The following is a 14,413-nucleotide window of genomic DNA, read 5'->3' on the forward strand; positions in this document are numbered from 1 at the left end:
CAATTATATATTTTTCCCCTCTCCCAGAATGTCAAGGAAAATGATGAACAATTTCCTTATGTTTTTTTCTTTTTCTTTTTCTATTTTAAATCGTTTTCACCAAAGCTATTAAAATCGGGACGTAATACCCCGCAGTGTGTGTGTGCATGTGTTCGTGTGTGTGTGGGATCCTAAACCCCGCCACCCCATTCGCAGTATTCTGGCTAATATTGACGATGTCGTGTTTTTTAGTTGACTTACTAAAACAAATGGGGTAAATGTGAATTTGCCTTGCAAAAGATTTCAATAAATTTATTTCTTCTTACTTCCGTTTTTTATGATGATTGTTCTCTCAAGTTTCTCCTGGAGTGGTTTGTTTGAAGAAAGGAGGTTTGTCCACTGTTCACGTTGTCATTGAGCATACACATCGCATTTTTTGTTCACTGATGTTGTTTTATTACAAAATGTTACAAAAAAATGTGTACTGAGAAATAACTGGTTGTAATTTTAAATAAAATGTAAAAGAACAAATACGAGATGAATACAGACGTCCTCTTGTGAGGACACAGCTGCTCTGATGACTATTTGGGTTCACGTTAGTTATTTGAAATATCAAAGACACAAAGTGACAGTTGTTTGAAACATCAAAAACAATTGAAACACCAACGTTTTGAATAAATTGAAAAATCAAAGACATGTTAAAAGTGGTTGTAATTAATTCAAAATTTCAAAGACGTTACAGTCGTCGTTTGAAGCATCAAAGAGACAATGTTACAGTTTGAAGACTTCGGAAGCGGACCTGTGAGGGAACATCCCCGTGTTGATTTGTGCGATGACTGCGTTCGACAACCCGGCGAGTACAATCTTGGTGTGCGCGTGTGTCGGCCATGTTGTTTTAGTTTTTGTCTCGGCTAGTTTTCCTGGCAGGAACCTACATGGGGGAGAAAAAAAAAACGTTTTTACAGGGTAATCCTTTTGGTGCTCACTGAGCTGAAGAGTCTCCCAATTTCAAAAGTTTCAAGGCACTGCGGCAGCCTACTTTAGCCTAGCATAGCTGAGCACAAAAACAAACGTTTCAAAATTAAAACTCTTCTTCTTTCCCGTTTCTCAGCACAAAACATTGCTGCAGGCTAGTTTAGCTTAGCAGAAAACCTCTTTTTATTACGTAGTCTTCTAGGTGCTGGTTTCTTTGACTTTGAGCATGCTGCATGTAAGAGCTAAAGCATTTATATTATTAGCTTAGCCTAGCATAGTTTAGCACCAAAACTGATTTTTACCAAACATTAAACCTTTTGAAGCAAGTGGTTCCCATTCTCTCTATATTTTTCCTGAAAGATGTATGAATTGTTTTTCAGCTCAAGGCCTAGCCTGGCATAGTTTAGCATTTTCTTAAGCATAGATTTGAGCAAAAAACCTGTTAAAGCAAGACTTCCCAAATATTTCAAACTCAAAGCACTGCTGCGGCCTAGCCTAGTTTAGCACAGGTTAGCACAAAAACAGATTTTAACCCAAACATTTTGAAAACATGGTCCAAATCTGAGTTGTATGACTTTTCTGGAAGGTTCCCCCAGAATTTTCTTATATTTTGTTTTTCTCCAAAGATCAAGGCACTGCTAGAACATAGCCTAGCTTAGCATGGAAGCTTTTTACCTCAAACATTCAACCTTGTTTTCATTTCCCATGAAATATTTGGTTTAAAACAGAATTGTACAACTTTTGGGGAAGGTTCCACTGGAATTTTCTCAGATTTGTCTTTGATTTTCAAGCTCAAGCCCCTGCTGAAGCTAGCATTAAACCTTTTATCCCAAACAAGTTTTGTTTTTTTTCCTGAACTTTTTTGTCCTATTCTGAATTGTACAACTGGAATTTTGTCAAATTTTCCGTCATTTATTTCCTCTTTTCTTTTTAGCATGCTACATTTACGAGCTAACGTGTTAAATTATTCGCTTTTCCGTCAAAATGTTCCCGCATTTCCTGGAATCACTCACAGGTTCCCAGACGCTCCTCCAGGAATCCGATCTGCTCGCTGAGGGAGTCGATGCGGTCCAGCTGACGGAAGGAGTGCGACAGCAAAGTGACGCTGTTCTGCGACGCGCCCTCCTCTGGGAAAACGCTGCTGTACGGCGCCAGCGCCACCTGCAGCTTCTGTGGGGAAATCCGAAAAATAAAAATAATGACGCAAAGAAGAAGAAAAGATGGAAATCTGTGTGTGGGTACATACCTTCTCCAGAAGCTCCACTCTGCTCCTCAGACTCTGCACTTCCTCCGTCACATTCCCAGGAATGATACCCGACGTTCCGCCTGCAGTGTCGGGGGGGAAGCGCAAGGTTAACGGGTGGCATCTGTAAAGCCGCTACAGTCGGAGGAGCTGCAGGGATTCCGAGGGAATGTAGAACACGGGGGGGTTAGGATATGGGAACGGCGGGCAAGTGGAGGTGACTAAAAATAGACCTATTCAATCTCTCCCAGATGTGCTCCGTTATTGGCGGAGTGGGAACGCCGTGAACTCAGACGTGACGGAGTTGGAACCGGGAACAGCTGGAAGCAGAACCACACATGTCGGCCAACCGGGCCAACAAAAAAACTCCTCCGACAGCGGAATGTTGCTCTCTGCTGACCTGACATTTTTTTACATTTTGACAGCCAGACATGGAAGTCTCCTGCGCAAATGTTTTCAGATGAAGGCACTGCTGCAGCCTAGCCTATTTTAGCATAGCTCAGCTAGGCATCGCTTCTCTTAGCACAAAAACTGCGGCATTGTCCGAGCTAAGACATTACTCGTAAACAAACTAATCCGGACCATATCATGGAATTTTGAGTGTATGCTGTAAATTGTTTTGTGGTAAAATAAACACTTCCTACCCTAAAACTGTCAAAAAAAACCAAAAAAACATTAGAAGGAATAAGATGTACATAGTGTACAGTACTACTTGCGTTACTGTATGTTTAAGAGTTTAAAAGGTGTTAAAGAGTATAGAAAGTGTTTATAGAGTATGTTAGGGTAGGTAATAAAGAGTGTGGGAAGCTATAATAGCTAGAGACAAAAAAAAAAAAATCACAAAAATGTAGTAGCTACTTTGTGGATTTCACCTATTGTGGGGGCGCAACCTAACCCCCGCGATAAACGAGGGTTTACTATATTCCAGAAAGCGTGAACGCTTTGTTTTAAGGCTAAAAAAGGGTTCCCAGTGGAGAATTAAAGCACATTCCACATTCATAAAGGAGAATAATGTAGAAAAACACACATCATTCATGCTTGCGAGCTGTAGGGGGCGCCAGTCGCAGTGCATTATTACTCACGGTACGAGTTGAGAGCGGCATAGCGCGTACCAAAAGTAATAATGAGCCGCGAGGCTGGCTATCATCTCATCTTCGTCTTCGTCTTCACGCAAATACGCAACACAGACGCACACGCTTGCTCGTTTGTTTTCCTTCGCCCACCTGATGGTGGCGCCGCAGTGTAGGGTCCGAGACGGCGGCAGGTGCGGGCGTCCCCGGCTAGCCCGAAACCGTCGCGACAGGAGCATCGGAAACTACCGAGCGTGTTGACGCACTGCTGAGAACACGGATGCTGCGCCATGCACTCGTCCACATCTGGAAAGCAAAAAAAAAAACAACAACTTCAAGAATGACTAAGGCACACTAAAAGAACCACTGTGTCTTTTTTCTGCTACTAGTGCCACAATTTGGCCTACTAGTCCAACTTCAAGATGGATATCAAGGATATGGAATAAATCATTCAATGCTTGAAAGCCGTTTGAGCATTTATTGATATTTTTTATATCTAGCCTAAGATCCATGTACTAGTACGCTCTATGTCCTCACTATTAAGACAATTCAGCGAACTACTATAATGACGAGGGCGCACCGGTAGAACGACTGTGTCTTACTAGTAATGTTTTTTTCTCTCTCCTACTAATGCATATTTGGGCTTTCTATTACACAATTAAACGACGTGTTACGCACGAGTAGCCTCCTGGACATTAATAGTGGCACTAAAATGCCCACTAGTAGTTTTGCCTCACCAGAAACATTTAGCTGCCATACTAGTAGGCCAAAGTTGTCTTACTATCGAGGACAAAAGTGCAATAGGACACAAGGATATGGAGCACTGCTCAAACGGCTGGTGTTGTAGTACCTGTCCCACAGTGGCGTCCCGTCCATCCCGGCGGACAAGCGCACCTTTCGGGTCTCAGACACGAGCCGCCGTTCAGGCAGTCGTCATCGCACACGGCTGGAAGGCACAACGACATCATTGTTAGGGCATCACGTGTCATAGCTTAGCTTTGCATAGTTTAGCACAAAACGGTTTCTACTCAAAATATTAAAGATAAAAGACTAGACTAGCTTATTTTAGCATAGCTTAGCACAAAAACTGCTTTCCCCAAAACGTTAGGCCTTTTAAAGATAAAGAATCTTCCGACTTTTTTAGCTCAAAGCAGGACTCTTGGCTAGGCTAGCTGATGTAGCCTAGCCTAGCTTTGCATATTTTAGCGCCCAAACTGTTTCAACCCAAATGTTAAACGTCTTAAAGCAAGTGTTTTCCAAATGTTTTCAGCTCAAAATACTGTAGCAGCCAAGCCTAGCTTAGCATAGTTTAGCACAAAACGTGTTTTTATAAAGTAGCCCTTTTATTGCTGGTTTTCTCCCCCCCGAAATGCTTGGTCCAATTCCAAGTCATACGACTTCTTGGGAGGATTTCTCATCTTTGTTGTTGTCTGTGTAGTATGCTAGCTAACGTGCTCATTATTAAATTTTTGACATTTGTAGTATAGCTTAGCACCAAGACTTCTTTGTCCCCCAAGTTTTAAACCTCTTAAAGCGACATGAGTCTCTTGAACATTTTTTACTGTAGCCACTGCTCCAGCCTAGCATAGCCTATCTTAGCATAGCATAGTAGCAAACTGATTTTCACAAAACATGAATCCTTAAACGTTATAGTTTAAATTGACTTAGCTTAGCACAAAAAAATGATAAATTTAATATTGCAACTGCTTTTGCAACAATTGTATCAATACAATGGCTTGTGGGATTTAGACCCTCACCCAGGCAGTTAGCATATAGCTTAGCATAGCGATAAATGCATGCTAAAGGTTTACCTTGGTTACAGTTAAGCGAGTGAAAGCGTCTCCATCCCGGACAACATTCCGGGTAGAAGTTGGAGGAATAAGCTACTCTGCTCACCAGACGGTAAGCCACCGTGTACACCGTTCTGTCGAGACAAAAACACAAACATTAAACAGCAAATTCCTCAATAAGCCATCTCCACGTGATCAAAACCACTTTTGCTTCGTAACATGAAACTTGAGAGCAATATCTCTCGTGAGGAGACCCGTGAAAGAAAGTCTCAAGAAGCCGTGCCTGAAAACACACAGGAAGTCAGCCATTTTGGTTTGAAGCTGCCATTTTAGTGTCATTCGGCCATTCAAGACCAACTCGTCGCGGAGCTTTTGTCCGTTGGCTGCAAAATTTCAATGATGAATACCAGACAGATGGATGACGCAAAATTGTGAAGAATCTGAATTGTTTTCAATGCACGTGGGCAGATTTGAATACTTACATGTACCAGTTTGTCACTGCTTTCATATATCTGGCCTTTCCGTCTTGTTGATAGCAGAATTATTTCTTTGAAGAGGTATATTAATTTGTGGAAAAATGCTTATCTGTCTGTCGCTGTCGGAAAAGTTTGAATACGGAGGAAGGATAAAAAGAGGAAGACAAAGAAGAAGACATCCAGTTGCCTTCCCGCCGCCCTTTAACCTGAATGACTGGAAATCCAAACAGCCTTCATGAACACCAAAGTAAGTACTTTGATTTCACTAGGGTGGTGCGGTGAGAGTTAAAAAAAAAAAAAATTGGGTTGGCCGTGGTGGGAACGAGCGAGCCAAGAGGAGGATGACCAAAATAAACAAGCAGAGTGGTTCTCAGTGGGTGCACATTTCCCGTAGTTATACAAAATACTTGATAACTGCACTAGATTCCACTTTGACCCACGTGTATGTGTGCGTGCGCGCGCGCGTGTGTGTGTCCTAACAAGTAAACATCTGACTTAGTGTGTTGTTTGTTTAAACATTAGAAGAAGAAGAAGAAGAATCACATTTCATTGTCATGAACTCTGTGTGCTTACTGTTGTACGTTTTAAAAAGTGACATTGTATGTATTATCATTATTTTATTCAAATGTTTTTTCTATTTCATTAGGAGAGGCGAAAGGAATACATTGAGATGCGGCATAGGGCAAAGGTCGAGGTGGCAAAGGCCAAACAAGAGGCATTTGATGACTGGTCTGCCAGGTTGGACACTAAAGAAGGAGAAAAGGATCTATACAGGTTGGCCAGACAGAGGGATAGAGATGGGAAGGATGTGCAGCAGGTTAGGGTGGTTAAGGATAGAGATGGAAATATGTTGACTGGTGCCAGTAGTGCGCTCGATAGATGGAAAGAATACTTCGAGGAGTGGATGAATGAGGAAAATGAGAGCGAAGGGAGAGTAGAAGAGGCAAGTGTGGTGGACCAGGAAGTGGCAATGATTAGTCAGGGGGAAGTTAGAAAGGCATTAAAGAGGATGAAAAATGGAAAGGTGACTTCTAATGACATTGTGATCTTCAGTGAAAGCAGGGAGGAGGTGGAGGAACAGTTAGAAAGATGGAGGCATGCACTGGAAAGCAGAGGAATGAAGATTAGCCAAAGTAAGGCAGAATATATGCGCATGAATGAGAGGGGTGGTGGGGGGAGAGTGAGGCTACAGGGAGACGAGATAGCAAGGGTGGAGAATTTCAAATACTTGGGGTCAACCGTCCAGAGCAATAGTGAGTGGGGTCAGGAAGTGAAGAAACGGGTCCGAAAGTCGCTTCTATTTTCTGCGGCGATGTTTTGCGCATGGCATCATGGAGGATTTTGCGGACGTACTTGTAGGTGCTGCAGAGGCGGTGGCCCTGACACACGGCCACGTAGGGCTTGTGCAGCGGGAGGACGTACGACTCTGTTGCCGTGACGACGTGATGATGCTGGTGCTGCTGGTGGCGCTGGGGGTGCGTATCCCAGCTGCCACACACCCTCCTCCTAACAAGACAGAAACAAAGTCGTTTTAATTCATTTGTTTCTTTTTTTTAAATGTATTCTTACTTTTATTTGTATTCAATTTTTTAAGTTTTATTTTAAAGTTACATGAATTAAAATGTATATACATATATTTTTAATCACATCACATTATGTGTTTTTTGCAGTTACATTTCTTCCTTTTTGACCATTTGTATATTTTCTGTATCATATCTACTTTTTCAAGTTACGTTTTCTAAAGGGTCATTTGTGAATTTTCTGTGGTAACTTACCCTAAAATGACGTTTAGTTTGATTTCATTGTTAACAATCGGAGTTATGTTCCTGTACCATATTTTTAAAAGTGACATTTAATTATTATTTCCTCGGGGACAATTTAAAGCTGAAAAGTGCATGGAGGACTTTGGCTCTCCTTCCCCACATTGCAGTAAGTTCGTACCTTTCCTTCCGACTTTGTATTTGTATCTCCTTGTACTGTAGTATTCGTGTGTTGGATGTGTGTGTGACAGCCCTACTTGTAAGTCAAGGTGCTATCAACTATAATGTGGAAACGATGCCTTTGATTTACCCGTGGTGGTAGTGGTGAGCGTAGGACGAGGGCGCGGCGTGGAGGAAGAGGAGGGCGGCGAGGAGCGCCGTTTGGATCATTTTCCCTTCCCACGACATTCCCCCTCTCTCTTTCGCTCTCTCTTCGCTCTGTCACGCTCTTCCGAGTCGTGCCAGTCGGCGCCAAGACGAGGACGGGAGGGCCAACGTGGCTCGGAATGCGCGCCGCCGACAGGAGGACCGCTTGAGAGACAGAAACAGAGGAGCACTCCAAAAACACTTGCACAAAACATTTTTTTTTTTTACCTACAATATAAGTTACAAAAAAAACATAACAGATTACATATGTATTGTACTAAAAAGTTAAATACAACTGAGCTGTACTTGGGCAGCAATTCTTCTGATTGCCACTAGAGGGAGCCCGCATACCACACTTGGAGAATGCCCTCCAAAAGCCTCCGTGTTCGTCAACACCTTTAACGCTGCACGCGATTTGCTTTTTCTTTGGCTTTTTATGGTGCGTGACATCACCACAGAAGTGCTATAACCATGGAAATTACCCCAAAAAAATACATTTTATTACTTTTTATGAGTCATATGTAAGATTACAATCTTCTGTATGTTTGTGCATTTATTTGCTTGTATCACCAGTAATTGCTCATAATGAATTACTTTTTTTAAACACAGTAGTCTGTGTAAATGTTGCTTTCTTAAAGAAGGGGTATTGAGTAATTTATGAATTTTCGGAAGTAACATTTTTAACAACAGGTAACATGGTAACATGTTCAGCAATTTGTGCATTTACCGAATCATATTTTTAAGTTACATTTTATGTTTGTAGCATTTGTTAATTTTCTTAATTTAATTACTTTTTTTTTTTCATTTTTGCATTTTCTCTGACCGATAACCCCTTTCATCATTGTATTTTCTGCATGATATTTGAAAAAGCAACACTGAATGATTATCTTTTGATTCCATTTATAAAGGCGTATTTTGTGTATTTTCTGTTTTCGGCCTAAACTGATAAACGCGGTGCTCTAAACGCATACATATCGACGATACATTTTTCATTTTTAACCTCCTGAGTTCACCTCATTTATATTCAAAATGTACTTTACCAACAAATAAATCCAAATGCTCTCAAACTTGCCAGATTTTCTCATTATGCTAATTTTCGTATGTTCCGACTTGCGTACATATTGTGACCCACGTTACCCTTTATGAGTGACCGACACCTTGTCGTGACCGCGAGTGGCCACACGGGGACGCCGTTTCCCTCAACGACCTCCCTAACAAACCGCGACTTCCTGCACTCACGACGCGCGCGCTCACGTGCAACTGTCGCGTGCACATACGAAGCAACGAAGCGACCACGCGCACGCGCACGGGCACACTCGCACACGCACACACACATAGATAATAGAAAGAAGCGTCCACAAAACAATCACCTTTGCTATGGGAAAAGTCCACAAAGTAGAACAACAAAAAAATGTCCAACAGGCTCGCTTCCAGTTAATAGTTCCAATTCAAATCCACTCGTGATAATCCGATTAATAGTCATCAAAATTCCAGTGACGTGTGCGTGCGTGCGTGCGCGTGTGTGTGCGCGGCCGATCAACTCAGACTGCCACACACACGGTGCGCATGGGGGGTGATGGGAGCACCTCCCCCCCTTCCCCCCCATTTACGACCCCCCCTCACCGTCCCCTCGATGGACCCCCAGCGCCTCACTTACGTCATCCCGTCTACACTCCTTTGTCTCTTTTTGATGACGACACAATTGGAAGTCTATCCACACAAAAAAATAAAAACAATAAATAAATAATACAGCACTACAATAAAAAAAATTGTAGTATTTTGTTGAGGATTTTTTTTCGTTGTATGTACTGTGTTTAGAATTTGTGTAGTTTCTGTTTAATATTTAAAATAATAAAATTTAAAATAAATATTTTTTATCAAGTTTAAAATGTATTTTGTTTGATATTCTATATATATATATATATATATATATATATATATATATATATATATATTATAATATTTTAAAAGTATTTTTATATTGTTGGTATAATATAACAAAGTTTATGTAAATCACATTTGTATTTGATCACTTTTTAAACAGAAAAAAAGAGAAAAAGAGAAAAAAAAGCTATGTATTCTGTTTTGTTTGATATTTTTACATTTATATTTAAATACACATTACTAATTGTTTAGAAATATTGAATTAAAATGAAAAAATATGTAAATATTTTTCTTGTATACTTTTTGTTTAATTATTATTATTTACATTAGAATTGTTAATTGGCAAACTATTAAAAGTAATAATAATAATAAAATAATAATAATAATAGTAAATAAATAAATAAATAAATAAAATGCCACGAACTGTCAAAATATTTTCTGGTTTTTTAAATTAAAGTAGACCAAATCAACTCAAGTCATATGTTGGCCTCCTCTACTGCTACCAACTACTAACTGGAATCTTTTGAAGCAGAATATGTTTCCCAAATACATCTTCTATTGTTTACCCTTGCATCTGCAGGCCCTCATCAGGCGCGCGGGTGTACGCCCTCGTCGTCCCCCTCCAGCTACGGCCCTGTGGCCCGCCGGCCGCGTCCTCCATCCTGGAGCCGTCCGTGCGTTCTGCGGCGCCGGTCTCGGTGGTCTCGGTGGCCTCGGTGGTACCGGCGGCGGCGGTCCTCCTCTGTGCTCCGAAATGATCTCAGGGCGTTTTTCCACTTGCTTTTTATGCCGCGCTTCCTGTTGCAACTTAGGCAGGAGTTGCTCGGACAATCCCCAAAGCGGACTTCCTGTCACTGTTGGGCCCTGATAAAAAAAAAGAAAAAAAAAAGAAAAGTCGACTGGTGCACAAACACACTCTCATCCTGCGACTAAAAATGATTTGGAAGCACTTTTTTTGTTCTATTTCTCTTATTGGTCGGACTGACGTGCTCCCTTATTGTGGTTTTATTGCGCAGGGCCGTACAAACCAGGGTTTTACCTCATCCTCGGCCCGCACAGTTTGGATGGGAATCCCCATAGGAAATCAAGGAACTAGAAATAATCTGTTCCATCGTTTGAGCTACTGAGAACAAGAGTGGGCTAACTCCATTTTGCAGGAGAGTGTTTATGGCTGTAATCAAATTGGAGGATTTGTGATACTTTGTTTTTGTTTTGATGTCTCTCATAGCATCCGTGTGAGATGTTTTTTTTTCAAAGCCAGATTGAAACTATGAAAATCATGTTACAAGAACTTGCCTTAAATGTATAGGGGTGTCAAACTCAATTTTGGTCGAAGGCTATATTTTTCCTAGGAGGGCTAGTATGGCTGTGAACACATAAATGTATGAAATGTATGAACGTCTCATATTATACGTACACAATATGCATATCTTTTGAAATCAGAGGCCAGTAAAAAATGTTCCCGTGTAAATTTCGAAGATTTCTTGCCAACATTTTAGAGACTGAAAACGAAACTGATTTCGAATTTTGAACACGACAGCTCAAAACGTACAAACGATTATTATTTTCTCGAATTATGCCGTTTAATACGCTTGTTACCGTGGCGACCGCCTTTCCTCGGGTACATTAGCCCGCAATGAGGCTCGAGTGTCTTTGTTCCATTTCAGCGAGCGTGCCGCGTTCTCATTGGACAACGATGATGACCGTGTCTAGGTGCTGAGACTTCTTGACAATGCAGCAAACCTGCAGGTGACCCCGCACACACACACACACACACACACACAGACACACACGGTGTTGATGGTGCATTTTGTCTCTAAAAAATATGAATTTGCTATCGTAACATTTTGACTTTTTCCTCTTTTAATTCTTATGCCATCCAGGGGTACACGTGCTAGTTATGCTTAATTGGCGGTATGGTGATGAGGGGGGGGTCCTTGGAAACATTTCTAACCTGAAGCCAGAAAATCTGAGAAGTCGCTTGGTAGAAGGTGGCAAATGCAAACCACAGAGTAGGATGTAAAATCAGTGCGGGGAAGAGGGCGTCTCTTCTGGCGGCGTTCATTCTTTGAAATCCAAACGCTCATCAGCGGAGGAGGCGGGGCCAGCGTCAGCGCCGCTTCCCCGTCCACAGGAAACAGGAAACGTCTGCGCGAGCGAGATCGGTGCGCCGGCTCCGTGCGAACAATACCAATCTCGCTCGGACGGGAAGCGGATCTGCGTCAGACAGATTTGGGTAAAGGGCGAGCGACGCTGACCTCGGACCGGGGCGGCTGCCTGGCAAATCGTTGCGCCTCTCAAACACAACTTTAGAGTTCATAGCGTGGAGAGAGTTGGTCAGTTCAGGAAAGAAAAACAAAATCGCCATTTTGCGGAGAATGTTTCACTTTCGCGGGCTTTCAAAGTGACAGAAAATTACAAATGAAATTCAGTAAGTGCTCATGTTCTGGGGACCATAAACATTGTTTCTGTAGTAGTAGTAAAACTTGCCAGAAATTCCTGTAGTTAGGTCTCCATCAATTTGCCGTCAATGACTGCTTAAAATCTGGGGACCATAAACATCAGCAACTTATCTTCAGTAGTAGAAGAAGTTCCAGTGGTCGTATTTAAAACAAAATGGGAGATTGGTGTCACATGTCGAGCATAGCCAGTACTTGCCAGAAATTCCTGCACCGAGGTCGCCAACAATTTTCCATCTATGAGAGTTTGAAGTCACAACATGAGCAACTTTTCTTTGGTAGTAGAAAAACCTTTGGTGGACATATTTAAAAGAAAGACAAAAAACAGAAGATGAAAACTGCATATCCCAAACATTTGACGAATATAGATTGTTGTCACATGTAGGATACAACCGGCACTCGCTAGAAATTCCTACAGAGGGCAAGGTCTCAGAGGTCTGACAATGACTATATGCCATAGCCACACATATCAAAAAATATGGGAGATTGTTGTCAAATGTAGGCTCCAAGCAGGTTCTTACCAGAAATTCCTGCAGGTGCAATGCTTCCGAGGTCAGAAAACTGGCATCATAAAACATTTACCGAAATACCTTTGGGAGACTTTGGATCTGTTTTTGACAGATTTAGCCCAAACACACGGAAAGGAAATGGGAGATTGTTGTCACGTGCAGGCCAGCTTTTGCCAAAAATCTCTTCCACTCAGGTGGTCTCCGAGGTCCAGGAATGCTCATTGTCAAATATTTTCCCACATCCTTTTGAGGAATGTTTTTGTCAAATATAGTAGGGATGTTTTATGGGAGATTGTTGTCTTATGCCGCACACGACACGCCGAGGTCCAAAAACTGCCAGTCCCCGCTTCTAAAGACTGATGTTTACATTACGCGTGTTACATGCAGACACAAGGGAATGTATGGTGGCCCGAAAGCATTTTTACAGTTAATGAGAGCCGCGCTAAATAAGATACATTTGAGGCCCTACGGCAACACGTTCCCCTCGCTGGGTTTGATCAAATCTTCGGACTCACGAGCAATGTCACATGTTTCGTTTTTTTTTTTTTTTTTTTTTTGCTCGGTGGGATTTCCATCCAAACAGGACATCCTGCCATCCAAGGCCTGAGACCCCTCCCTCCCAGCATTTAGACCCAGCCGAAGCGTGCTTGCCTGAATCTCCCTCCCTACCCCCTTTCCCCCGTTTACCCCAGCGGTCCCGGCGCTTCCTAGCGTAAAGACGGGATAATTCAAAACTTGTGTGCGGTAGACTTTGACTAATATTGCGCATATTTTGCTGGCCACTACATGTTGTTATGTCCCTTCAACGGCCTCCCCCCCGTGTTTATAAACCCCCGCCTGCCCTCTTGGATTTGTCCGAATGTTTCTCCGAAAGCGCCGTCCCAGAGTGACTTCATATTCTCTCCTGGCACAAATTCGTAAATATTAACCAGACCCCGTCACGTCGCGGGGGAGTTCGACGTTTCTTCAACTCGACTGGAGCCTCGCCAATGTTTGCTGACAGCTTGGCAGCTTTTGCAGACGGCCAAACGGCGGCCAAACGCTAGATGTTTGGAATGTAGTGTACTGTGTTTCTTTGACAGATTTCGCCCACGCTCACAACCTAGACATAGAAACAATATAGCAGATTGTTGTGATGTGTAGGAAATAACCAATACTTGCCAGAAATACCTGCAACTTTTGGGTATTTGAGGACTGAAAATGTAATTATGAAATAGCCCGACGTACGGTATAAAGAGTACCGGAGGTTGTCGTCACGTGTAGAACACGGCCAGTACTTGCTAGAAATTCCTGCAGCTACAATGCCCCTGAAGTCCAAAAACGTAACTACATCATAACTCAGACGAATGAAGAATACGCGAAGATTGTTGTCATATGTTAGACAGGCTTAGGGCATAGCCTGTACTTACACAAAATTCCTGTAGCTAAGCGCTCCCTGGACTCAACATTGTACATTTTGCATCATTTAGCTTTACGTCACAGCCTAACCAAATAAAGAATACATGGAGATTGTTGACACATGTAGGAGGCAGCACTTGCCAGAAATCTCGGCAGTATTAAAGTCTCAAAACATTGATTTGAAAAGATTTCCAATATGATTTTGAGAGACTTCATGTATGTTCTCTCTCTCTCTCTCGCTGCAGTGTCCCAGGGGATTCAATCTTTGTAGAACTCGTTTGGAGACTCGCCAACGTTTGCTGACAGCTCGACAGCTTTTCCGGACGGCTAAACGCTAAATGTTTTGAATAGCTCTGTTAGCATGTCATCAAATACGGGAAGCAACTCGGCGGGGACGTCAGAGATCATTATGCTGAGATTTTTCAATTTTGGAAGAAATATTTCAGTGAAACTCGAGCTTCCGACATAATGTAAAGCACAAAATTAGGGTTGGGAAAGCTTTTG

At 42.2% G+C, this 14,413-nt stretch overlaps 1 protein-coding gene across 2 annotated transcripts; it reads right to left on the bottom strand.

Moving 5' to 3' along the window:
- Positions 1-395: 395 nt before the first annotated feature.
- On the bottom strand, positions 396-10,320 carry egfl7 (EGF-like-domain, multiple 7). 2 transcript variants are annotated; one of them, XM_061698892.1, is made up of 9 exons: positions 10,110-10,320; positions 7,604-7,824; positions 6,887-7,039; positions 5,079-5,191; positions 4,118-4,213; positions 3,421-3,573; positions 2,201-2,280; positions 1,968-2,124; positions 396-910 (listed from the first exon to the last, which is right to left on the bottom strand). In XM_061698892.1, exons 2-9 carry the CDS (start codon positions 7,699-7,701, stop codon positions 891-893), a joined length of 870 nt encoding a protein of 289 aa, XP_061554876.1. In that variant the 5' UTR covers positions 7,702-7,824; positions 10,110-10,320; the 3' UTR covers positions 396-890. The 2 variants fall into 2 exon arrangements, with proteins under 2 accessions (XP_061554876.1, XP_061554877.1); XM_061698893.1 differs by lacking the exon at positions 10,110-10,320 and adding an exon at positions 9,030-9,272.
- Between the last annotated feature and the right edge of the window lie 4,093 nt (positions 10,321-14,413).

Source organism: Phycodurus eques, chromosome 15 (assembly GCF_024500275.1).
Source record: "Phycodurus eques isolate BA_2022a chromosome 15, UOR_Pequ_1.1, whole genome shotgun sequence".
Lineage (NCBI taxonomy): Eukaryota > Metazoa > Chordata > Actinopteri > Syngnathiformes > Syngnathidae > Phycodurus > Phycodurus eques.

Coding starts and splice junctions, on each gene's coding strand:
- egfl7 (XM_061698892.1), bottom strand. CDS start 7,701: ATGTCGTGGGAAGGGAAAATGATCCAAACGGCGCTCCTCGCCGCCCTC. Junction 5,192..6,886: donor CGCCTCTGCAGCACCTACAA/GTACGTCCGCAA, acceptor TTGTCTCGACAG/AACGGTGTACACGGTGGCTT. Junction 3,574..4,117: donor GGGACGCCACTGTGGGACAG/GTACTACAACAC, acceptor TTTGCTTTCCAG/ATGTGGACGAGTGCATGGCG.